Genomic DNA, 24,575 nt, shown 5'->3' with positions numbered 1-24,575 from the left:
GGCCACTGTCTCACTTCTGTGCTTTTCACCTGGGGCACGAGGAAACCACATTCTAAAGGGCATTGGACTGCTCTCTACTTATTTGATCTGATGCGCCATGGGGCCGGGGAGCCAAAAGCAGAGCAAAGCCCAAAGTGAGCTGTACTCTGGGATGGGCCTGAAGCTGGAGGCACCTCTCTTTGGCCATCAAGTGGAATCCTGGCCTCTCCGGCCACCTTTCAAGCACTGGGCTCCATGTGGAAGGAGGGGAGCAGACAGAAAAGCCTGATGATGGCCCATCAGCTGCTTGTGCCAGTTGAGATACACAAAATACCCATCTGGTTCAGACTTCAGATCTGCCCCAGGGGCTGGGAGACTGGCAACAACTGCCTCGAATATACACTTGGCCTGTCTCCCAAGGGCAGAACTATTGCTGAAGACTGTGTTTGATTTCTCTCGTGCCCTCACATTCATTCTCACAAGGTATTTTATTGGATGAGGTATTTGCCGACCACACATATTTACAATTCTTTTCCGGCCACCAAACCAACAAAACGTCCACAGACATTGCATCTCAATTTTTCACAAACACTTTCTCTTTGCATTCCCATGGTTTTCCCCCTCCCTATTTCCCTCTTTTTCTAAAAAACCTGCTTCACCCTTTTGGTCCTTCTGATTCCTCTCCATGTTGACCAACTGTAACATTTCTGCTTCCCCCGGAGCTTTCCCGGCCCGCTCCCACCACCATCCTGTGTCTTTCTTTCCTTCCGACGTGCAGCCCCAGGTCCTTCACAGCCAGGCCTTGCTCAATCTCTATGCCCCCTGTGTTTTCCACCAATTGCATTTGTCGTTTGTTATCATGTTTGTCAACTGAATGAAAAAAAGTGAATGAATGAAAAGGTCACGCTTGAATGTGTTTATTCTCGTATTATTCCTGGAGATCACAGTTACTGATACGGCTTATTCCTTTCTCCTTCTGGGAGGAAAAATAAGGCCAGCATCAAAGTTCATTAGGGCACTGGCCCAAAAGCCACCTGACCTTGATCTCTTTGTCATCGTCCACCACTGGCTGTGAACCCAGCTTTCCAGAGTCATCTCCCTCCATTCCCCTCCCCCACCCCATCTACTTTTCTACCCAGAACTACTCAATGGTGCCCAGTTTAAATGAACTTTCAAATGTCAGTGCCTTTGTCCATGCTGTTCCCTCTTCCTAAAATGTGCTTCTCCCATGCTCTCACCTGTGGGTCTACTCATATTTCGTCCCCAGACTGAATTCGTGTGTGAAGGTGCTCCCCTCCCTCTGTGTTTGTATGGACTGTCTATACACCTTTATCACATCCATGTGTCCGCAGCTCAGTGTCAGCTCCTGAGAGCAGAGACTGGGGGATTCATTCTTACATTTCCCGTCCTTTCACAAGTCTCATGAAGCTGTGGGTGCAGTTGGAGACATACTTATAATAAGAATGGCCAACATTTGTATAGCACTTACACTATCCTAAGCCCTTTACTTGCATTGCCTCACTTCATCCTCAACACAGCCCTGTGACCTGGGTTCTTTTATTATGCGCATTTAACAGACGAGAAAACCGAGGCATGAAGAGGTAAAGGGAAGTGAGCAGGGGCACACAGCTAAGAAACAGTGGAGCCAGGACTTGAGTTTGGCTGTGCTACTGCTGCGCTGTGTGAAAACTCACGTTTTGCATGTCCTTTTCCCCACCACGTGCCATGCGTGACACCAGCCTGTTCAGGTCTCACTTGCTTATCGAGAAGAGGAGGGAGTCCGGGGCATGGATCATATGTATTCACAAATAACGCCATAGTGTCCTCACGGGCAACCACCAGGCCTGCCTCTCCTCTCCAGACCCCATCAGTCATCGCTGTGAAGCTGCCCAAGGCCACCTTACCACCACCTGGCTGCCGGTATACACACAAGCCTTGGGCCCTGGGGGGCTGCTTCTGAAGCTGCCCACCCTGGCTGCAGACCTTGAAGACCCCAAAGCCCCTAAACCTTGTCGGGCAAAGCAGAGATTTTGTTGCCTCAAGATCACCAAAGCCCGTCTCACCAAGACTCTGGTCAAAGTGGCTCTTTGAATTTCTGCTGGAAGCCCCCTTCTCCTTTGGGCTAAAAAAAAAAAAAATCCTGGTCGCTCTTCCCAGACCCTCTTTCTCCTCCATGTCGGCTGCCTCTGCCCCCTCCCCGTGAAATGTAAACCTCTGCAGAGAGCCCCCTGCTGGTCCACTGACGCATCAGCTACACTGAGATGTGTAGGGGACCCCATCTTTTCAATTCCCAGGGCAGAAAAAATAACTGTATCTCCATGTTGAGACAGGCAACTTTCACCCTCAGAGGGCAATGGCAACTGACCGCTCTGCTCAGTTACATGCCTGTTCAATGCGCAGAACACACACCAGGGCCCCAGGACTGGGTCGTGGGCAAGCTTTTTCTGTAAAGGGCCAGGGAGTAAATATTGTAGGCTTTGCAGGGCAGCTCTTCATCTCTGCCACTGTAGTGCAAAAGCTGTCATAGACCATTTGTAAACAAACGGGGTGGCTGTGTTCCAATAAAGCTTTATTTATGAACTCTGAAGTTTGCATTTCTCATCAGCTTCACGTGTCACAACATATTATTCTTTTTTTTTTTCCCAACCATTGAAAAAAGTGAAGACCATTCATAGCTCATGAACCCTATAAAAACAGGCGGCTGGTGGGATTTGGGGGGAAGGCTGTAGTTTGCCTACCCCTGCCCTCAGAAATAAGCTACTTGGTTTATGCCTGGTGTACTGGTGAGGTGAGGGAGGGGGAACACAGCAGAAATCTGAGTCCCCAGGTCCTGGGCACAGCAGCCAAGAATCCTAGGGATTTGCCTAGCTCTGGCTGGAAGCGAAACTGACAGCTCTAAAGTCTCTCAAATAGACGTTTAAAGCACCTAGAAGATCCCCCCAACCTGGTTACACAGTGAGTTGGAAGGATTCCTTTTTCCTGAGATGAGAGAGTTGGCAGATTTGTCTTTTTCTAATCAAGGCTCTAAAAAAAATACACAAATCAAGGTTTTGACCACTTCTTCCTCTGTTGCTTGAGGAGGTATTTGTCCTAACTTTCTTCCATACCTCAGTCTGGGTCTCTCCTTTGGAAGTAAGATTTTGTTTCCAGTCTAGACTAGACCAGACAAAGGAGCAATAGGAATACAGGAGGCCAAGGAAAACCTCAGTGTCTTGCTGGGCAGAAGCTGCCCCTGGCGCAAGGCTGACCTTCTGAAAGACAGAGGTCCCCCTGATACATTGGTTTCGAGAGTTGAGTTCAGATGCTTTAACATGACATTATTCTCCTGGAAACAATCTAAGGTATCTGGTTAACATTTTTTATAAGAGTTTTCCTAAGGAAAAGGGGAGAGATGGGCAGGAGAGGAGGGGGTAAAGAATTACACAAAGATTTAGTCTAACGGCTGAAAAATCAAAAGGATCATTGGACAGATAAATATCAAGTGTAATAGGAAACACACTGATCCTGGGGAGATGACTTAATATGGGCCCTCCAGCCTCCCTGGAGCTTAAACAATTATCTACGATTTGGAATTATCCTTCAAATTCCCACATCACTGTAAGTTCTGGATCCACTTCTCAGGACGCAGCCAGCAACCTTGAGTTATCTAAACCAGGCTGAAAATTAGAGGCCATTAATAACATCTCATAAAATTGCTTCTCAGATTTTCTTAAGCGGAATATGCTGAGGACTACAGGGATGCAGGGATAGGAAGGAGCAAAATGGTGCTAGTTATTTTTCCAAAGCTTAATCTAGGGATCTTTTTGAAGAGCTCCTTACCCAGCAATGAGATGAATGCCAAGACCAATACAGACTCTGTTTTTCCCACTTAGAAGTGGTGACCAGATACATCATCCATGAAGAAAAGTTTCTGGGGGTTCCCAGGGGTGAATCTCTCAGCTTTTGATAGCTTTCCATAGCCACCCAGCCCATCAGCTTGCTATAAGCTTGCCTAAAACAGCCCTGGCATCATCCTAGGTTGAAAAGAATGCAGTTTGGTCCATGAAGCTCCAATTGAACACATCTTTTTTTTTATATTCACTTGTTGAGCTTGTCTGAACAAGGACTCTCTCTTTCTGTTTTCTACAAATGTAACAAAACCCTAAAAACATATTCCGAGGGTTTCTCTGTTCTTCCAGGATCCCAGAGCCTCTGCGTGGGGGCTGGTAACTGTTTCACACTGAGAAGCAGCCACTCTGGGGGCCCAACTCTTGGCCCCAGCAGGCAGGGGTCACTTCATCAGGACTTGCCAGGGAGACACGGGAGACTGAATGGAGAAGCCTCTGCTCTCAGTTCAACTGGGAAGGCAAAACCAACAAGCTGGCACTAATTAAGAGCTAATGGCCTTACGGTGGAGCGTTGCCAAAGGATAACGACCCTCGGGCTGCAGCATAAATATCAAGGCATTTGGGGCAGAGCCAAGACATATATTTTCAGAGCGCATGAGACACTGCCGCAGCCTTCCTCACCCTGGCTTTGCTGAGAAAAAAGAGAGAATTTAAGGTAGGTGGGAAAGGAGCTGGGTCTTACTAGGACTGCCTTCTGCTCAGCTCATCAGAAAGCCTTCGGGGGGACTTTGGGGAAAGACTTTGCTTTTCAGATCTCAAACTTCTGTGTACACAGCAATCATCTGAGAAGTTCGTTAAAATGTATATCCCCTGGGCCCCACCTCCAGAGGGTCTGATTTCAGTAACTCTTGCCTGAAGCTCCAGATTCTCCTTTTTTTAGAGTTGCCATATGATCCAGCAATCCCACTCCTGGGCATACATCTGGATAAAACTATAATTCAAAAAGATTCATGCACCTCTGTGTTCACGGCAGCACTACTCACAATAGCCAAGTCATGGAAACAACCTAAATGACTACCGAAAGATGAATGGATAAAGAAGGTGTGGTACATATATACAATGGAATACTACTCAGCCATAAAAAGAATGAAATAATGCCATTTGCAGCAACATGAACGGACCTAGAGAGTATCATACTAAGTGAAGTAAATCAGAAAGAGAAAGACAAATACCATGTGATATCACTTATAGGTGGAATCTAAAATATGACAGAAATGAACTTATCTATGAAACAGAAACAGATTCATAGAGAGCAGAACAGAAGTGTGGTTGCCAAGGGGGAGGGGAGTGAGGGAGGAAAGGATTGGGAATTTGGGGTTAGCAGATGCAAACTATTATATACAGAATGGATAAACAACAAGGTCCTACTGTATAGCACAGGGAACTATATTTAAAATGGAAAAGAATATAAAAAAGAATGTGTATATACGTATAACCAAATTACTTTGCTGTATAGCAGAAATTAACACAGTACTGTAAATCAACAATACTTCCATTAAAAAAAAAAAGAGTCTGCATTTTTTTTTTTTACCAACGCCCCCATGTTTCTGATGCTGGTGGTCTTCAGATCACACTTTGAAAAAACACATTTCTAGAAGCTGCTGCTACTTGTCTATTAGATCCCAAAGGATAAGGTTTTACAGAATGAAGAATGAAGTAAGGTTAAGATTCTCTGCTTCCCATGAAGACACTAGTCCATTCTTTCCTATCAGAACTTAGCACAAAGCTTGGCATTTTGAACCACTTTTCTTCTCTGTTCCTGTTGGGATCTCCCCATTCACACAAACCTGTGCTTACTAGAAGCAAGATTCCAGGGAGTGAGGAGCTAAGCCTGGGTCTGGGGGAAAAGAGAAAGCGTCCCATCTACATGGTGTGTACTGTGTATACAATGCTTTCAGGTACCGTAATTCATATGACCACACTGCAGTCTTTACAGGTAGTTCAATTAATGTCAGTTTTAAAGCTGAAGAATTATCGGCCTGGAGGTATGTCTTGCCTCCTCTGGTCACCATGACATCAGGAAGGATGTATGTGAAAAATGTATGACACATGCGGTGAGCAGGGCAGGCCAACCAAACCAATAACTTTAGCTTGACCTTCCTTGCTGAGGCTTTTTATCTGCTGGTAGAACGGAGGATGGTTGTTGGGATCAGCAAATACTGCTGTAAAAGAACTGATGGAGCACATTATAAAAATAGATGGAAAGTTTGTATGTTAAAAGCAAGCTGAGTATGAGAACAGGAGAGAAACAACCCACCATATCATCTGGGAAAATGAAACTCCTTGGCAAGACTTCACAACAGCCTGATTCAAAATTTCATAATGAAATTATGTCTCTGATCAAAGCCTGAATGAGCTCATGGGCTGATTTTTGCCATTCGTGTTTATTCTGGTTTGAACTAAATTGAGGCATCAGAAACAAATTATTCTAGTCTCTTCTCAGGAAGTGGCTATTGTACCCTTGTTTGGGGGACCAAAGGGACAGTGTGAGGCAGAAGAGGACACCTCTGGATCTTCACTGGGTGTGAAGTTACTTCTGATCAACTCTGAGAGACTTCCTCAAATCCCAGGTCAGGGTCAAGGATGTTCAAGCAAAGTTGTGTTGAAGCTCATGATACTTGCCCTGGGGGCAATAAAAGTGAGTCTCAAGGGAGAGAAGGTATTTCCCCCTCTTGTCTAGGACCTGGCCTGGTTTTGCTCTAGAAGGAATGTTTTGGGGTTTGTTTGTTTCAGACTCAAAGAAATAAAGACTCAATCAACCCTCCCACAATTAGAGAACCTCACTTCCTACCAAGTTGTTTGTTTTTATGAAATAAGCTACCCCACCCAGGATCCACCTTCTTCCTGCCTAACCACCTCTTCTCTGGCCTATCCTGAAGCCACAGTGATGGACACTTCCTGACAACTTGAGGTGCCAAAAAAAAAGAGGGAGACTCCTTGGTTGAAACACAGACATCTAGAGACTTGACTTGGGCTAGTAAAACAGAAAGGGCTGGGTCTTCTTGCTCTCATTCCCCCCCAGGAATGCAGAGACATTCCCATCTGCTATTGACTAAATGTGTCCAAAACTCATGTATTGAAATTCTAGTCCCTGATGTGATGATACTGGGGTGAGGGGGAGATGATTAGGTTCAGATGAGGTCGTGAGGACAGAGTCCCCATGATGGGATTAGTGCCCTTCTAAGAAGAGAAAGACACCAGAGCCCTCCCCCTTTCTCCCAGCATGTGAGGACACAGTGAGAAGACAGCTCTCTACAAACCAGGAAGAGTTCTCACTAGGAAGCCAACCATATGGGCATTCTAACCTTGGACTTCCCAGCCTCCAGAATTGTGAGAAATAAATGTTTATGGTTTAAGCCATTCAGTCTATGGTACTTTGTTACAGAAGTCCCAGCTAAGATACTATCTATTCATTCCTTCATTCAGTGAATACTTATTTAGTCCTTACTATGTTTCAAGTGCTTTTTGAAGTCTTGAAGATACAGCTGTGAACAAACTTTCAAGGTCCCTGCTCTCAAGAAGCTTACATTCTAGTTTTGGGGAAGCAGCCAATAAACTTGTAAATAACATAATTTCAGCTAGTAATAAATGCCATGAAGTTAATAGAATACTGTAACAGAATGACTACAGAAGAGTGGGAGATTATGATTTAGACGAATGAGACAGGAAAGACATCCCCCAGGAGGAAGGGCTGCTGGATAATACACCGGATGCCCAATCAAATTTGAATTTCACATAAACAATGAATTTTTTTAGTATAAGTATGTCCCAAATATTACATGGGACATATCATATTTATACTAAAACTTATTCCATCGTTTATCTGAAATTCAAATTAAACTGGGCATCCCGTATTTTTATTTGCTAAATCTTGCAACCCTATCTGTAGGTGACATTTGAACTGAGAACTGAATGACCAGAAGGAACTAGCTATGCAAAGGTTTGGGGAAATGATGATTCAGGCAGAAGGAACATCCAGTGTGAATGTCAGAATAACCAGAGGCTGGAAGGTACAAATGAGGTCAAATAAATAGGCAGGGACCAGATCATACAAAATTCTGTAGCGATAGCAAGGAGTTTCAGTTTCTCTCTCTCTCGCTGTCTTCTCTCTCTCTGTGACTCTCTCTCTCTTTCCTTTAACCCTGAGAGTGATGACAGGCCGTTGGAGATTTCAAAAGGGTGGCAAGATCTCATTGGTATTTGGTTGCTGTGTAGTCGGCCACTTTTGGAAGGGCTTAGAGGACAAATTCAGAAGATAATTAAACTTAATATTCTGTCACTGACCTGGGAAGAGGCATCTACGTTTGAGGGTGGACCCAATTAGGAGTTCTAGGCCGGGCGTCCAGGGTACCTGGGAGGTTGCTACGTAGGGCAGCTTGGCGGTTGCTAGGGAGGAGAGGGGCGGGGCTCGACGCAGGGCGGTGTCTAAGAGGACAGGGCGGGGGCGGAGCCAGGAGTGCGGCGGCGCGTGTCTCGCGTTTGCAGGAAGTCGCGCAGGGGAAAGAAGGGGTGCGAGCGGAAGTGACGTAGTCTCGCACACGCGGTCCAGCGTGGTTCGAGCGGGGAGCTGCGGCCTGGCTTGGGAAGTTGCGAGTTCTTTTACTTCACGTAGGCCAGGCGGAAAGCTCTGGTCCCCGTCCCTTCGGCAAGATGGTGAAGCCCAAGTACAAAGGACGGAGCACCATCAACCCCTCTAAGGCCAGCACAAATCCCGGTACGGGCGGCGGAGTTCGAGGAGGGTGGAGCTTGGCGGAAGGTTGGAGGGAGGGACACCGGGTGGCATTGCTTGGAGTGACCTCAAGCAGAGTGGCCTTTGGGGGATGAGAAGGGAGAAGCTGATTCCTTGGTCAGAGGCACTGAGGAGAGCTGAGTCTTGCACGCCTGTCAAGGCTAGATGTCAGGCACTGGGTCTAAAGCGGGGAAAGTGGACACTCAGGACTGGCAGCCTTGGGGAGCCCCCGACTGTGAGGTGCAGAGACTGGGAAGCTCTGAGTTGGAGGGGACACTTAAGTTTGGCCTCTTCTTAGGTTCCTGTATGTCAGATGCTGAAGCCCCTCCCCCAGTATAGTTCAGTCTTTTATGAGTCCAGGTCTCCAGCTCAAGAAATTACTAGAAGTTAGATAAAGTCAAACTCAGAGTGATGTAGGCAGACCCAGCTGGCCTTTTGCACTTGGCCACACTTGCCTACCACCTTAGCTTTGACCATTTAAATGAGAAAGGGCTTGTAGATTTGGCTCTTGGAGTCGTCCCATCTGGTAAAGTGCATAGAAAATGCTACAGGTAAATAAATAACGATCATTTCAGTAAAGAGGTTTTTGGAGATGTGTGTGAATTTTGTTGAGCTGCCACCACAGGATGAACAAGATAGCCTTTGAGAGAGTCTTTTCCAATTGGGTTTAGTTAATGAAACATTAAAATGTGATTTAAAGCTTTTTACTTTAATTCGTGTTGAATGTTTTCCCTGGACCGTGATGAATTATTCAGTTTGTGTAGACTGAAATCTTACAGTGTTAGACCTGGAAAGGCCCTTAGAGAGCATGATGTTATAGATGAAGAGACTGGGCCAAAATAGGGGAAGTGGCTCGTCACAGTTGTCACAATGAGCAGTAGAGCCACCAGTCCTGTGATTTCAGCGTGTTTTCTGCTTCATGACTTTGAGTAGACGGGTGACTTGAAGGCATCCCTAAATGAGAAGCTAAGACAGTATTACTATGCTGATTTGTTCTCTTTTTCTCTGAGGTGTAAGGCAAGAAATACTATTTTGTTGTTGACTAAACTAAGATCAAACATTAGGAAATTAAAAAACTGGTACATTAGGAACACGTGTGTGTCACAATCGCGGTCTTTGTGATACTTTGCCTGTAGCAGGCACTTGGTATTTGTTAAACTGAGACCCAGAGGTAGGCGTCTTAGTGGTTAAGAGCTCAGATGGTGATCCGATGCTTTTGTTCAAATTCTGACTCTGCCATTTGTGACTTTGTACAAGATGCCTGCCCACTGTGCCTCAGTTTCTTAACCTGCAGAATGGGGATAATGCATCCCTCTTGGTAGGAGTGTTGTAGGGATTACATGAGACGATGCGAATAATGTGGATAACATGGTGCTGTAACTAGTGCTCAGAAATATTACGTAATGTCATTTTCAAACACAGTCCTGTGGAGGGTTCCAGATTAGGTCAGCTTTGTCACACATGAAGCTTCCAGGAATGATTTTGTTGCAACAAATGCATGGAGAAAGTGGAGATTTTGCAGAGAGGTGGTAGCTTGCCTACTTTGACTGAACTAATTGGTGTGTTTGAAGCAATGGCTATACTTAGACTTGTTGGTTATCAAATAGTCCACTTCTGTATTTCCTAGATCGAGTGCAGGGAGCAGGAGGCCAAAACATGAGGGACCGGGCCACAATCCGACGCCTGAATATGTACAGGCAGAAGGAGCGCAGGTGAGCGTGGGCACTGGTGGCTTCTCCCCTTCCCTTCCTGCCCTTGACTTGTAGCTGACACCTGTTAAGCCTTTGATAATTCCCACCCCCACTCTCCCTAGATAAGAGCAGTATATTCAAATACCATTTTATACGCTAAACTGTGAATTTGGGGTTAAAGACATAAGTAGTGGGTGTGAAATAGTGATTGCGTCACAGTACTCTACAGCAGCCTTGTCTGTCGCGGCCTGAGCCTCCACAAATGGCATGTTAAATCTCAAGGTAAATATCTGTCAGATAGCAGCCTGCCTCTCTGTAACAAAGCATATAGGATGGTGTCATGAAAGCGGCCAGAAAACTTTTTTTTGAGTGACAGACTTTAGATCACAGCATTGTGGCACTTGGAAACTCATCACAGCTCTGAGTTCTGCTGAGGCAGCCTCTACCACAGGGACTTGCTGAGTGTAGCATTTTGCGAGCTGGTCTTAATTTGTTTGGTAATTGGATTCTTCATCCGTTTTAAAAGATGTGTCTAAAACGCAAACGTCAATGAACTTAATCTGCCTTAGTCACCTACTCTGCAGTTTGTTTTAGAATTTCGAGTTCCAGCATACGTCACCCTCTACTTAAAATTCATCTAAACCAGCCTTCAAATAATTATCCAAAAAAGACTCAAGTATGTGATTTTTTTTTTAAGGAAACAGACAGTAAACAGATTTTTAAACATGGGTATTAGTTATTCATCGAGCAAAAATCATTACGTGCTCTGTTGTAAGAGGTTAAATGGCTTTGGGACAATCTGTTTCAAATGTAGAGTACTTTTTACCAAAATCTGTATTTCATGATCACTTAAAACTGGAGGGGAAAAGTTCCTTTTGATGGAAAGGGTATACTGTAAACCCAGCTTTGCTGTAGCCTTTCTTATGTTGTCAACCCAAATCTGTCATTTCCTCAATTCAGGAACAGCCGTGGTAAAGTGATTAAGCCTCTGCAGTATCAGTCAACGGTGGCGTCTGGCACAGTGGCGAGAGTGGAGCCAAATATTAAATGGTTTGGTGAGTATGGTCCTCTGCTACTTTTCACCCCAGAAAATGTGTGCTGTGAGGCAAAGGGTAGAATGTTCAGGTGTCTAAAAGGCATATATTTGGGGTGAGGGGAACTGTCAAGGACAGTATGAGAAAGGAATGAGATAAGACGCCCCCACTGTGGGAAAAATGCAGAGAAAAGTGGCGGCCATGACTTCCATAAATGACTTCTTTTTGAAAAGAGCTCATCATTGTTCACTGTGAGTGAACCTCTTAGACAGGTGAGATCATCCTTAATGATTAGCATTCACAGACCTCGGAACGCTCCTCTTTTAATTTCTAGTCATCTGGAGTGATGACTGTTTGAAAGGTGCCTTGCAGGTGTGTTTATGCCTTTAGCCTGAAGTTCCTCTGAAAGAGTTTTTCTTAGTGTGGTTGTGTTTGGACTGGGTGACAATGAAAGGACCTCTCGTTGGTCCTTCCCAGGAGTGACTAGCCTGTCTCCAGAGGCATTGGAGAAGCAGGATTTCTTCCTTTGGAACCTCCACCTTCACCTCCGTCGGGGCTTTCAGCCTTTCCCCCAGCCACTGCCTGCTGTGTGGGCACGTCAAGAGGTCAGACCCTGTTGTTTGCCTGCTGTTTGACCTCTGTGCTGGGGGGCAGACGGCAACTACCTTTGAACATCTCTTACATCTCTTGGTGGGATGGGTACCCCCAGGAAACTGCAGCACAAAGAAGTGTCAAAGAGAACTTCGAAAGGCCTTTAGTGTGGTGGCAAAGCCCTGTGACTCTAGATCCAGACCGCCTGGGTTTGAGCCCTAGTTCTCCGTATCTGGGACTATGGGCAAGTTCTTGTTTGCCCATCAGTTTCTCCATCTGTGAAATGAAGATAAAAATAGCACCTATTTCATAGGACTGTTGTGGTAATTAAACGAGTAAATACTCTATGTAAAGTGCCTAGAATAGTGTCCAGCAGGTAGTTCAATAGAAGCATTAACTGCTGTCATCATCACCATCCCCGCTGGTGAGGTCATCTTCACCTTGAGTTTGGCATTTGTGCTGCAAAGTGAATACCATCTCTCACTTCCAGGGTGTTCTCCAGATAGTGTTATAGGGTTTCATTTTGTCTCTTGCAGGACTTTGTTGGTTAATTTCATAGTCCCTTCAAACCCTCATAACCCTCAGAACCAGAACTATGACTCTTAGGTGCTGTGCTTTGGGATTCTCTGAGTAGACTAACTGATCAGCTGTGATTGGCTCCAAATTTCTTTGCCAGGTCTAGCAGGAAGTAGGACATTTGTCAAATCTCAGTTCTATTCAGTGATGTCTATTTTTCAATTTTATCCAGTCCGGAAATTGGACTTGGAAAACTATTGAAACCCTTTGTGTGTCTGGGTTGGTGGATTAGTTCGTAGTGTATGAATGCAGGAGAGGCAGTTTTTTTGTTTTTTGGTTTTTGGTTTTTTTCCTTCTTTTAAGTTTGAACATGGCCATGTGGGATGGATTTGTCAGGTGTTTGGGTAAGTGAGGGCAATTTAAAATCTTGCCTTTCACTGTGTCCCTGGGAAGATGGAGGCAGAAGCCATAAGGAGCTATTTATTAAATGGCAACATTCTTTTGTAAAACAGGAAATACACGTGTGATTAAGCAGTCATCATTACAAAAATTTCAAGAGGAAATGAACACAGTCTTGAAGGATCCATACAGAGTTGTCATGAAGCAAAGCAAGTTACCCATGTCTCTTCTCCATGATCGAATCCGGCCTCATGTAAGACGGAGGATCCCCGGCAAAGCATGCTGACCCCTCTCTACCAGATTTAGCTCTTGTTCTTCCTTAGAGAATAGTGCCTGATGCAGCACTGATGAACTTTTGAGCCTTCTCCTTTCACCTTTGTTGGGGGTCTCACCTTTAGCATGAACCGAATTCAGTTGGGGAAGTTCAGTAGCATACTGGACCAAAGCACGGGCTTGGGAGTCAGGCCTGAATTTTAATCTTTGCTGTGTCCCTTCTTGTGGCCTTAGTTAGCTTTTTCTGTGAGCCTTCACTTCCCCGACTGGAAAGTCAAGATAACCCACCTCCTCGGATGATTGAATGCAGATGAAACATCCATTTAGGCTCTTGGCACATAGGGAGACTTAGGCCGCCACTTAATTAAAGCTAAATAGATCATGGCTGTTACTAGTACTAGTTTTACATGTTTTTGGTAGGCAAACCTATTTAAGTGGTTATTCCATCAAACTTTGGGGAAACATAGAATTAGGATTGGCTTGGTAGGAGGGAGACATTTGGTGTTGAGTACTTTCAGCTTCTGTGAGTTCCTTGGAGAGTCTTTTCAGCTGAAGGAAAGGGTGCCGGGTAGAGTGGTTGTTAATCGTTGAAGTTCGAAATGCAATAGGGACTGAATCTGGCTTGAGTGGAATGCGTTTCACACAGGACCAAAGAAATGGCCTCACGCTTGCCTGCACATTTTTTACTTGTGTTGAATAATAATTCCTCAAAATATACATAAGTACAGCACAGAGCCTCTGTTCCGGCACAGGGAGGGGAAGAAAGCACAGTCATGCATACATGGATTACACAGTTCAAAGAAAAGTGTTTACTTGCAGAACAAAATAAAACCCAAGGCCTGGTTATTGCCTCAGGTTTTGTCAATTATGCTTTGTTTTATGACAGACTGGAAGAATGGCACCTATTAGTGGAGGGGCTGTTTTCTTTCAGGGAAACACATGAGTGTAATTCACGAACCACAGACAAGTTGCTCATTTCCCTTGTTCTCTCTGTCCTCCCTAAAGCCATCTTTTAACAAACTATTGAATCCTGTTTATGAGAAGAACAGAGAAGTTCTATTATGGATTTATTGCTTTGTTGCCCATGCCAGTGCTTCTAAAATTCAGTGCTTGAATGTCTGAAACGTAGAATGAAGGGCCCACAGCTGCAGCATTCATCTTGTATTTTGGTAACTGATGAGTTTTCTGCTTTGGCCTTGAAAAACCTTACCTGTTTTATTTTAGTGCAATAACTACTACTTGTTATGAAATCTGATTCTGAGATTTGCTGTGTGCTGGAGTCGAATCAGATACGCCTTTAGCTTTTGCACATTCACCTGTATGTGCGTCATAATTACTGTTTCTATAGCAGTACTACAGCCTAAATAGTGTAACTTACTTTGTGTGTTTTATTGTATACTGTGTATTACTACATTGTGCTTACTAAGTTATAGGTTTATAGACACAGATCCAGATACACTGTGTTTTATAGGTGCAGAGATTTTCAAGGATAATGTTGATCGTGATTGTCCCAGTACCATTAGAACCTGGTTCTCATGTGAAACGTGACTGTTCTGTTTGGGGATGTTCCCTTGTTGGAGCGTAGTGAGTAAAACTAAACTAAGAGATGGGTTAGAGACTGAGAAAATGATAATAGCTTAAGGATCTTTAGGAATTGAAGGGGAATCTGTTCAGAAGCCATGGGGCTCTTATCTTCTGTGTTTAGTAGCTGGTGCTTACGGAGGAGCCTGTGCTGAGGGTGATTTTTTTTTTTTTTTTTTTTTTGAGGATATTCTCTGCCAGCTGTTAACATACTGTTACGTGATAGATCCTAACTCAGACTTTGACTTTCATCCTGCTTCAAAAATTCCTCTGCCTGTAACTCCTTTACAGGCACATGAAGTTCTAGTTAGGATCAGGTTCCTTTTATCACATCTAAACTATTATTTTGGACTTTTGCTAGATGTTTTTCATCTGAAGACTTTCCATGTGCATTTAATAAAAACGTTACCTAAATTAGGGAAAATGTTATCTGAAACTAAAATGCATCTTACAAAACAAGCAATTCCTTTTAGCCATGAAAGAAATTAACTTCCAAGAAAAAGTTGGCATTTACAGTTGGTTTAAAAAAAAAACACAAACCTGAGCATGATCGTCCTTGACAAAATCTGTGAATTTGGCGAATTTTATGCACTTGTTTGAAAGCTTAAAAAAAAAAAAAAAAGGTCAGAAAAGAGAAGTTAATTTTCAGCACTGTGACCTTAATTACATTTGACTAAAGTTTATGATAAATGAAATAAAGCAGAGTTTTTGGCAAGTCTTACACAGCTATTCATATTTGCTTTGACTGTTAGTATTTTGTATTTCTCCAAGGAAGCTTACAGAACTTTCAGAAAAGGGGAACAAGTGCGTTTGCTATTTAAATAAGCATTTCTTATTTGAAGTCAGGCTGCATCCATGTTGTAGATTTTGGTATGGGTCGAGCTTTACAAAGATGAAAGCAGAAAGCCTTTCCCGGGTAGGTTTTGAACTTTTTGCTGTTTCTCAGTGCTTTGCTTAGTGTTACCTGTGATTCTCCTTTCTCTTTAGAACTCAAAGGTGCACATCCTTGATACTGAAAGCTTCGAAACTACATTTGGCCCTAAAGCACAGAGGAAGCGACCAAATTTATTTGCAAGTGATGTGCAGTCACTTATAGAAAATGCAGAAATGTCCACTGAGAGCTATGACCAGGGCAAGGATCGTGACTTGGTAGCTGAAGACACTGGTGTGAGGTACAGTTTTGAAGTTCATGCATGTCTCATCATTTGCTCCTCTGCAACAGACATCTTGTTTACAGTTATTTACCCGCAGGAAGTTTGGTAATTTATTTCATAGGTGGAGAGTTAGCTTCTTCCCTTAGACTAGAAAAAGTAGTGAAATTGGTTGGGGCCAGACTGAAGATAATTTAAGGTGGCTTGTTTACTATTGGTCTCTTAATCCCCCCAAATAAAAATAAATAATACTTCCTTTATAATAATAGCAGTATATTCTATCACAGACAAATTTTTAAAATATAGTAAATTGGAAATACAACAAAAAGAAAATAAGCACTCATAATTCCACTCCCTGTGTTAAGCATTGTTAATATTTTGGTGTATATCAGGGTTTCCTCTGGACCACGGGGTGGGGGGGTTCATTGATGGCCTTCAAGGTTTCTGTGACCCTCTGAAGATAATATGGAAAATTTGTGTACATTCATAAAAGCACTGGGGTTTTGTTGTTTTTAGGGAAGGGGAGAAGAAGAAGGATCAATAACTTTTATCATATCTTCATGGGGTTCATACCCAAAAGAAGGTCAAAAATCAGTCAAGGATATATATATACACACACCCATATACATTATTCTGGATGTTTCTAACATGCAGGTTTTATTTATAAATATAATCCTTTAAGACTATTTTAACTTGCTTTTATTTGAATGTATTTTTCTAAATTGTTAAGAATTTATTTCTATGTCAGTACTTAGTCAACAGCAATATAATGTTTCATGTCAGAGTAGGGTTTTATAGTGGCCAGTCCCACGGTTGGACATTTATGCTATTCAGAGTTTTCCCCGTTGGTAAATAACTCTAGGGTAAAACATCAATATGACTGATTTTTTCTCATCCTTAATTGCTCCCCAAGGATAAATTCTTAGGGGAAATGACGTTCAAGAGTGTGCAGTTTTTTGGTAGGCAGCTGCCCTGTTACACTCCGGAAAGGGTTTACCAGCTTAGTCCTTACGTGTCCCTGAGGTGTGCTAGTGGAGAGGTGCTGTCCATGCCCGCAGCGCCGCTGCCTCGACGCTGTCCTCCGTGCATTGCTAGCCCTGGGCCTCCTAGAGGTAAAGGCAAGCTGCTTGAGGCCAAGCAAAAAGAGGCAGCGGGTTCATTTATTCTTAGAACTATTTGGACTTTGTGTGCTTCTGCTGGTTTGAATTTTTTCAGCCTCCAAAAGTTACAGTCAGCTAGAGAGGAGAAACAAAACTATTTTTGTCTCAGGGGCATTGGGTAAATGTCTTTGAGGCTAGTAAATAAACATTCTCAGCCTTATCAGGAAAGTTTCACTCTATGTGGGAGCTGTGGAGTGTGGATTACGGTTCAGGTCCTGCTGATTCTTTTTCATAACTGTCTGTGGCAGACTGCCTAAATTATAGTTGCTTTTTTAAAAATCAAATTTATTGCTAAATTTATTGTGAAATATACATAACAAAATTTACCATTTTAATCTTTTTTAAGCATACAGCTGAGTGGCGTTAAGTACATTCACACGGCTGTGCAACCATTACCACCATCCACCTCTAGAATTTGGTCGCGCCATCCCAGACGGACGCTCTGTACCCATCCAGCACTAACTCCCCACTCCCCCCTTTGCCCAGCCTCTGGCAGCCACCATTCTACTCTCTGTCCCTTTTGAGTTTGATTACTCTCTTGAATAGTACTTCCTGTAAGTGCACTTGTACAGTATTTGTCCTTTTGTGTCTGGCTTATTAAATTAGCATAATGTCTTCAGGGTCATCCATGCTGTATTGAGTATCAGCACTTTATTCATTTGTATTCCTGAACAGTATCCCATTATGTATACACGAATTCATTTTTATCCATTCTTCTGTGGATGGGCATTTGGATATAGTCACTTTTTAAATTAAGTCTAGTTTTGGTCCATCTACAACTAGTTGTGTTTTATTTTTTTAACCTTTATTGGAGTATAGTTGCTTTACAATGTTGTGTTAGTTTCTGCTGGACAACAAAATGAATCAGTTGTACATACACATATATCCACTCTTTTTTAGATTTCCTTCCCATTTAGGTCAACACAGAGCATTGAGTTCCTTGTGCTATACAGTAGGTTCTCATTAGTTATCTGTTTTATACATAATGGTGTATATTTGTCAGTCCCAATCTCCCTAGTTCATCCCATCCCCCACCTTCCCCCTTGGTAACCATAAGTTTGTTTTCTACATCCGTGACTCTGTTTCTGCTTTGCAAATAAGTTCTAGATTTTTTCTAGATTCCACATATAAACGATATTATACATTTGTCTCTCTTTCTGACTTCACTCTGTATGACAATCTGTAAGTACGTCCACATCTCTGCAAATGACACTATTTTGTTCCTTTTTATGGCTTAGTAATATTCCACTGCATATATGTACCACATCTTTATCCATCCATCTGTTGATGGATGTTGATGGACATTTAGGTTGCTTCCACGTCCTGGCTATTGTAAATAATGCTGCAGTGAACATCAGGGTGCATGCATCCTTTCTAATTATGGTTTTCTCTGGATATATGCCTAGGAGTGGGATTGTTGGGTCATATGGTAGCTCTATTTTCAGTTTTTTAAGGAATCTCCATACTGTTCTCCACAGTGGCTGTACCAGTTTACACTCCCACCAACAGTGTAGGAGGCTTCCCTTTTCTCCACACCCCTGCAGTATTTATTGTTTGTAGATTTTTTGATGATGGCCATTCTCACCAGTATGAGGTGATACCTCATTGTGGTTTTGATTTTCTTTTCTCTAATAATTAGTGATGTTGATGCAACTAGTTTTGATACCCCTTTCCCTTGGCACATGATTGACTTTTCCCTAAAACATCCTTTTAATCTTTGTAGTGCTTCAGTTGCTCACTTTGGGTCCTTTCTTATTTAGAAATGAAGCCCAAGAAGAGATATATAAAAAGGGACAGTCTAAAAGAATATGGGGTGAGCTCTACAAGGTAAGACGTTAAATTCTCTCTCATTGAGGTGATTCCTTTGGCTTTCGTGATCTTATATGAGAAAACGGACTTGGATCTATTGAAGCTCTGTCAGACGAAATACAGACTCCAGTGCTTATTCCATCCTCGTTCCCACATGGAGAAACCAGGGTGGATGTGACTATGAACATACTACCATTGTTCTAGATAACTGCATTTTTTTTATTACTCATATAATAGTAATAACCACATGATGTAGATCCATATATTCTCTGCTAATATTTCTTTGGATTACCTGCTAAAATGGTATTCCTGTTGAGATTTATTATACGTGGTTAGAGCTGCATGAGAATTTTTGAGTTACTTAGTCCAGTCCTCTCATTTTATAGATGAGAATTCAAGGCTAGAAAGCTTGAATACTTTCCTCAGCTCACCCAGGTTGTTAGTGCCAGAGGCTTTGTGTCTCCTGAGTCCTGGTCCAAGTGCTCTTCAGCTGGCTGAGTTTTAGGTCCACACTTGAGTCACATTCTCGGTAACAAAGACTTTCAAGCATCATCACATAATTAAACATTAACATAATAGGAAACTAGTACCATGAAAGCAAACTAATTTTTTTTTGTATTTTGTAAAATATACAAAACCTATAACATGGAAACGTAGAAGTCTAAGAAGTAAATGATTCCACTCACTAATGCATGGCAATCGTGAAATAGACTGGTTTCTTCCAAGCTAGTTCTAGTTGAAATTCGATACGTTTCAAAAACCCACAAGATGAAGCCACTTTTTTGAATACTGATCACTGGGCTTTGAGATTGGCTACAATTTGCTCTCCTCATAAGACTGTTGAGAGGTTATCTCTATTATTGCTTTACTTTTCTCAGTTTCCCTTAAGTGTCTTCTCTTTTTCATTTTGCCCTTGTACTGCTGTAGCAAGTCACTTTTGCCTCTTTGAATTTGCAGGTGATAGATTCGTCAGATGTTGTAGTTCAGGTTCTTGATGCTAGAGATCCAGTGGGTACCCGTTCCCCTCACATTGAGACTTACTTGAAGAAGGAGAAACCCTGGAAACACCTCATTTTTGTTCTTAACAAATGTGATCTTGTTCCAACCTGGGCAACAGTAAGTACAGCTGCTGACGCAAAGCAGACAACCAAGGCCGCACAGCTTGTGCAGGCTCTGGGGTATCCATGAGTAAGTCAGGGTCATGGTCACTCGCATTTGGGGCAGCAGTTGCACTAGTGAGGGTGTAGTCACTGAAGTGTCCTCCTTGAAAACAAAACTGAAGTGGGGTTCACTGATGATGGGCAGTTACCTTTGATCCTTGATGGTTGGCAGTGGGGCAGCTGCAGTGTCCACAGAGTGAATGGTGTGTGTCCTTCAGCAGGGGCAGCTGCCGCAGCTCCTGGCCTGTTTCACATTATGTTACATTAATTGCTTTTAGTAGCAATGAAGGTGTTTTAAATGTTGTTTTGTGTTTGTAAGACAAAAGACAAAGCATCAGCTGTCATACTTGAAAAAAATATTTCAAAGAATTACGGCTAACATTTTCCTTAGACAGCTGTGTATTTGAAGTACCATCCTGTCATTCAAGCTCTGGTTCTTCCTCTGTTGTAAATAAACGGCTTGCAGTTCACCAGCTTCTTTTCTTTTCTCCCTTTAGAAACGATGGGTTGCCGTCCTCTCCCAAGATTACCCGACACTTGCTTTCCACGCAAGTCTTACCAACCCCTTTGGCAAAGGAGCATTTATTCAGCTCCTGCGGCAATTTGGAAAGGTATTGTGGCCTGACCTGTCCCTCCTGGAGATGGGTAGCTTTGAGTTTGTGTGAGAATTTCTCTTCCTAGTGTGTGTCGGAAAGTTACCAGCCTCACCTCCCACATCTTCCCCGTAGTGAGAACAGTGTGTTCTGGAGACGTAAACACTCATAGAGCCTCAGGATTACACTGGATTCTGAAATACACTCTGGCTCAACCTGTACCCGCATCCCTGCCGAGCGTTGCTTCCCTTTCTGCCGTGTCCCAAGCTCTGTATGGTCCCCCCTCTGCTCAACGGTGACGACAGGCCCCCTCCCCATACTGTGTACCACCCTGGGCTCCCAAGCCATGCATTTCTCTCCCCTCTGCCTGGAAGGCACCCTGCCGGACTCCAGCCTTGGATCCCTGGTCAGATGCTAGTCCCTCAGGGAGGCCCTGAAAGCAAACGTTCTCGAAGCTTCTTGTTCTGTACCTGCGACTGTTGTTTTTTTTTAAATTATTTTATTTTATTTTTCAATCTTTATTGGAGTATAATGGCTTTATACTGTTGTGCCAGTTTTCGCTGTACAACAAAGCGAATCAGCTGTAGTTATACATATATCCCCTCCCTCTTGAGCCTCCCTCCCGAGCATCCCTCCTACCTTCCCTATCCCATCCCTCTAGGTCATCAGCAGTCATCCAGTTGGTCTCCCTGTGTTAGGCAGTTGCTTCCCACTAGCTTATCTATTTTACATTTGGTAGTATATAAATGTCAGTACTGCTCTTTCACTTTGTTCCAGCTTCTCCTTCCCCACCTCCCCATGTCCTCAAGTCTGTTCTCTACATCTGCGTCTTTATTCTTCCTCTACTGCTGAGTTCTTCAATACCTTTTTTTTAGATTCCACATATGCATTAGCATACGGTATTTGTTCTTCTCTTTCTGACTTATTTTGCTCTATATGACAGACTCTAGGTCCATCCACCTGACTACAGATAACTCAATTTCATTCCTTTTTATTGCTGAGTAATATTTCATTGTATATATGTGCCACATCTTCTTTATCCATTCATCTGTCAGTGGACATGTAGGTTGTTTCCGTGTCCTGGCTATTGTAAATAATGCTGCAGTGAACATTGTATGTACCTGTGACTTCGTATTCGTGTGTCCAGTTAATCTTGCCTGGCTTCTAACAGAGGACACGTGTCCTCTGTCCCACCCTTCCCCACTTCCCAAAAGAAACTCCTCCAACTCATAGCTGTTACTTCTGGTATTTTCTTCCATATTTTTTATACGTGCTCATGAACCTGTTTCTTCATCCCCCACCCGCCTCAGTGGTGCGTATTTGTTCAGTTCCTTCTGTGGAAAAGGAGGGCTAGGTTTCTTACCCCTGTCCACCCTCTCCACTCCCTATGTCCTTGTACGACATTTGGCTAAACTATCATTCATTCAGTGTTTACGTTATTATGACTGAAGTGTCAGTCCCCAGTGGTCCACAGTGCTACGATTACAATTCCTTTCTAATGGGACCTTCTGTCTTTCTGGTGTTAATTAGCTCCGTTTTACTTGTCACTGACGCATCATCAAATCCTGTGCTAGCGTGGGAACTTCCAGAGTGTCTGGCATCTCCCTTCCAGGTGGGACTGGCTGCTCCCCAGGCCGCTGCAGGGTCTTCCTGGGATTTCCTTTCACCGTCCGTCATCTGAGAATTCCCAGGGCGGTTCCCTGTGTTGACCTTGTTCGTTGGATCACTTTTCTTTCTTGGTTTACTCCTCCTTTTGATAGAACATGTTTTCCAAAAACCCTCTGAGGAGGAGTGCTTAGAAGGAACATTTTTTTTTTGAGACATTGCATTCTGGAAATTTCTTCATTCTACCCTCACACAATTTCTTCTTAGAATGCTGAAGGTACCACATTGCATTGTTTTCTGGCTTCCAGTGTTGCCATTGAGAAATCTGAGACCATACTGATTCCTAATCCTTGTGGCTGAGATCTTTTAAAAGAAAAATTCCCATTTTACAATGTCCTAATCATGTGCTTTAAGATGGGTCTTTTATTGTTCAGTGAACGAGGCGTGCATGGGACTTTCAGTCTGGTATTTGTCCTATACTGTTTTTTTTGAAATTCCCCCCTTCCTACCCCCAGTCATCTCTGTTCTTGTTCAGGAATTTGGTTTTATCTCCTGGTTTAATTCTTGAATATTCTTTTTTTTTTTTTTGGCCCCGCTGCTCATGAGATCTTAGCTCCCTGACCAGGGATCAAACCATGCCCCCTGCAGTGGAAGTGGGCAGTCCTAACCACTGGACCACCAGGGAATTCCCAGTTCTTGAATTTTCTTATCTTTTCTTTGTTTCAGTGCATTTATGACATTTTGCCCTATTTTCTGGGCATTTTCCTTGACTTGATCATTTAGCTGTTCTATCACACAGTTTATTTTGCCTGTCACTTTTAATAGTTTATTTCTGAAAACTCTTGTTTAACTCCTAATTGCCCTGCCCCCTTTTCTGCCTGTTCTTGTTTCACAGACGCACTAGCTTCTCTGTCTCTGAGAATGAGGATGATGGTGGTGTCTGGAAATTTCTCTACTTTGACACTGTTTCCTCCAAGTTACTGTTTTTCTGTCTTTCTGATAGAGTCACACTTCAAATGTCTGGTTATTCTTGGTTCTCCATTCATATTTAAGAGTGAGCCACCCCCGGAAAAGGCAATAGAAACTTTATGCAGGGAGTGGGCTTGTTGAATGAGAGACTTCACTATAGGGTGACAGGGCAGAAACCCAGTATTTTCTGGGAGACACTCCAAATGTCAACGTCTGTAGGTCTTTTTTTTTCCCCCCACACTTCACAGCATGCAGAATCTTAGTTGCCCAACCAGGTATCAAACCCGTGTCCCCTGCAGTGGAAGCGTGGAGCCCTAACCACTGGACAACCAGGGATTTCCCCATCTGTAGGTCTTTACTCCTGGGCCTGGGTTTCCCTAGAAAGGAGTCTTCCCACCTCCAGCTTGGGGGTGTATAGACCTGGCTCTCAGGGTTCTGGGAACTCAGCGGGAGTAGGGGCCTAGGGTGGCACTAGTCAATGTTTAGACTTTCAGCTAATCACTCTGGGAACTCTTGCTTTCAGCTACTGTCATCTCTAAATCTAGGGTCCCTTTCAGGTCTGAAAATTAAGGGTATTTTCAGACATGTGGGGTTTCAAAAACGTCATTATTCTCTCCTAAGGCTCTGGGGTAGAGAGTTGGATACCCATGCCGGGCGAGGAAGGGTAGGGAGAGGTGTGACTGTTTCTACAGATGGTCCACTGGTCAGTCTTCTGGATTTCAGTCCCACCCTTAGAGTTAGAGAGGTCTGTACTGCTGATCCCCAAGGCCTTTTGTGATTCATTGGCAGTATGTTTGCTGCATTTTTAGTTTTTCTACCTTTGCAGCCACGTAGGTTTCGTATTTTGTAGTGGGCTAAGTTAGATACTACTTTTTAACTGCTAGTATTCTGTTAACATCACACATTAGTTTGTTTTGTTTCATCTCTGGCTCATGCTTCGGTTTACTATGTTTGGCTCTATGGGGGTGTGTGTGTTAATTCCCACTGCTGTGGTTCCAGTGGAGTTTGTGAAGGGAGTGAGGTGGGCAGGGATGTTCAGTCTGCCATCTCTAGTCAGAGGTCCCCATCCATTTGTAGACTCTTCCTGGGCTCTGCCTCCTTGAGACTTTCACCCAGCGGTTTAGCTTTTAAGGCTGCCTCTCTTTGCATTTGTTGTTTATTTTTGACAATGAAAATGCAAAACATGTTGTGCAGAGAAGAGGAGGGATGGATCATGGGATTGCCGGTGGATGCATCTGCTAAGGTTCTCTTCCCTGAAGACTTTTTATCAGTAGATGGTGTTCTTCTAAATTGATGACTAACGAGCTATTTCTTCCTTTGTTTCTTGACCTACATACTTTTAACCTTAGAACATTCAAGAATAGTTTTACGTGAGTGCCTGAGGAGCTGACTCACCTCTGATTTATTAATGAGTATACTGAGTATATGTATACAACCCCTCAGACCAC

At 43.3% G+C, this 24,575-nt stretch overlaps 1 protein-coding gene across 1 annotated transcript in view; it reads left to right on the top strand.

The window, feature by feature from the left end:
* The first annotated feature begins 8,393 nt into the window (after window positions 1-8,393).
* The window catches only part of GNL2 (G protein nucleolar 2), a 23,996-nt gene continuing 7,814 nt past the window's right edge, over window positions 8,394-24,575 (top strand). The window contains exons 1-8 of the mRNA XM_057705607.1: window positions 8,394-8,580; window positions 10,223-10,307; window positions 11,247-11,341; window positions 12,940-13,079; window positions 15,668-15,852; window positions 18,752-18,818; window positions 19,758-19,916; window positions 20,458-20,571. Coding sequence (XP_057561590.1) covers window positions 8,517-8,580; window positions 10,223-10,307; window positions 11,247-11,341; window positions 12,940-13,079; window positions 15,668-15,852; window positions 18,752-18,818; window positions 19,758-19,916; window positions 20,458-20,571 — 909 coding nt within the window. The 5' untranslated portion in view covers window positions 8,394-8,516. The remainder of the gene's footprint in view (window positions 8,581-10,222; window positions 10,308-11,246; window positions 11,342-12,939; window positions 13,080-15,667; window positions 15,853-18,751; window positions 18,819-19,757; window positions 19,917-20,457; window positions 20,572-24,575) is intronic.

Source organism: Hippopotamus amphibius, chromosome 1 (assembly GCF_030028045.1).
Source record: "Hippopotamus amphibius kiboko isolate mHipAmp2 chromosome 1, mHipAmp2.hap2, whole genome shotgun sequence".
Lineage (NCBI taxonomy): Eukaryota > Metazoa > Chordata > Mammalia > Artiodactyla > Hippopotamidae > Hippopotamus > Hippopotamus amphibius.
Note: the sequence above shows the minus strand (reverse complement) of the source record. Positions and strands in the feature narration are given on the sequence as shown.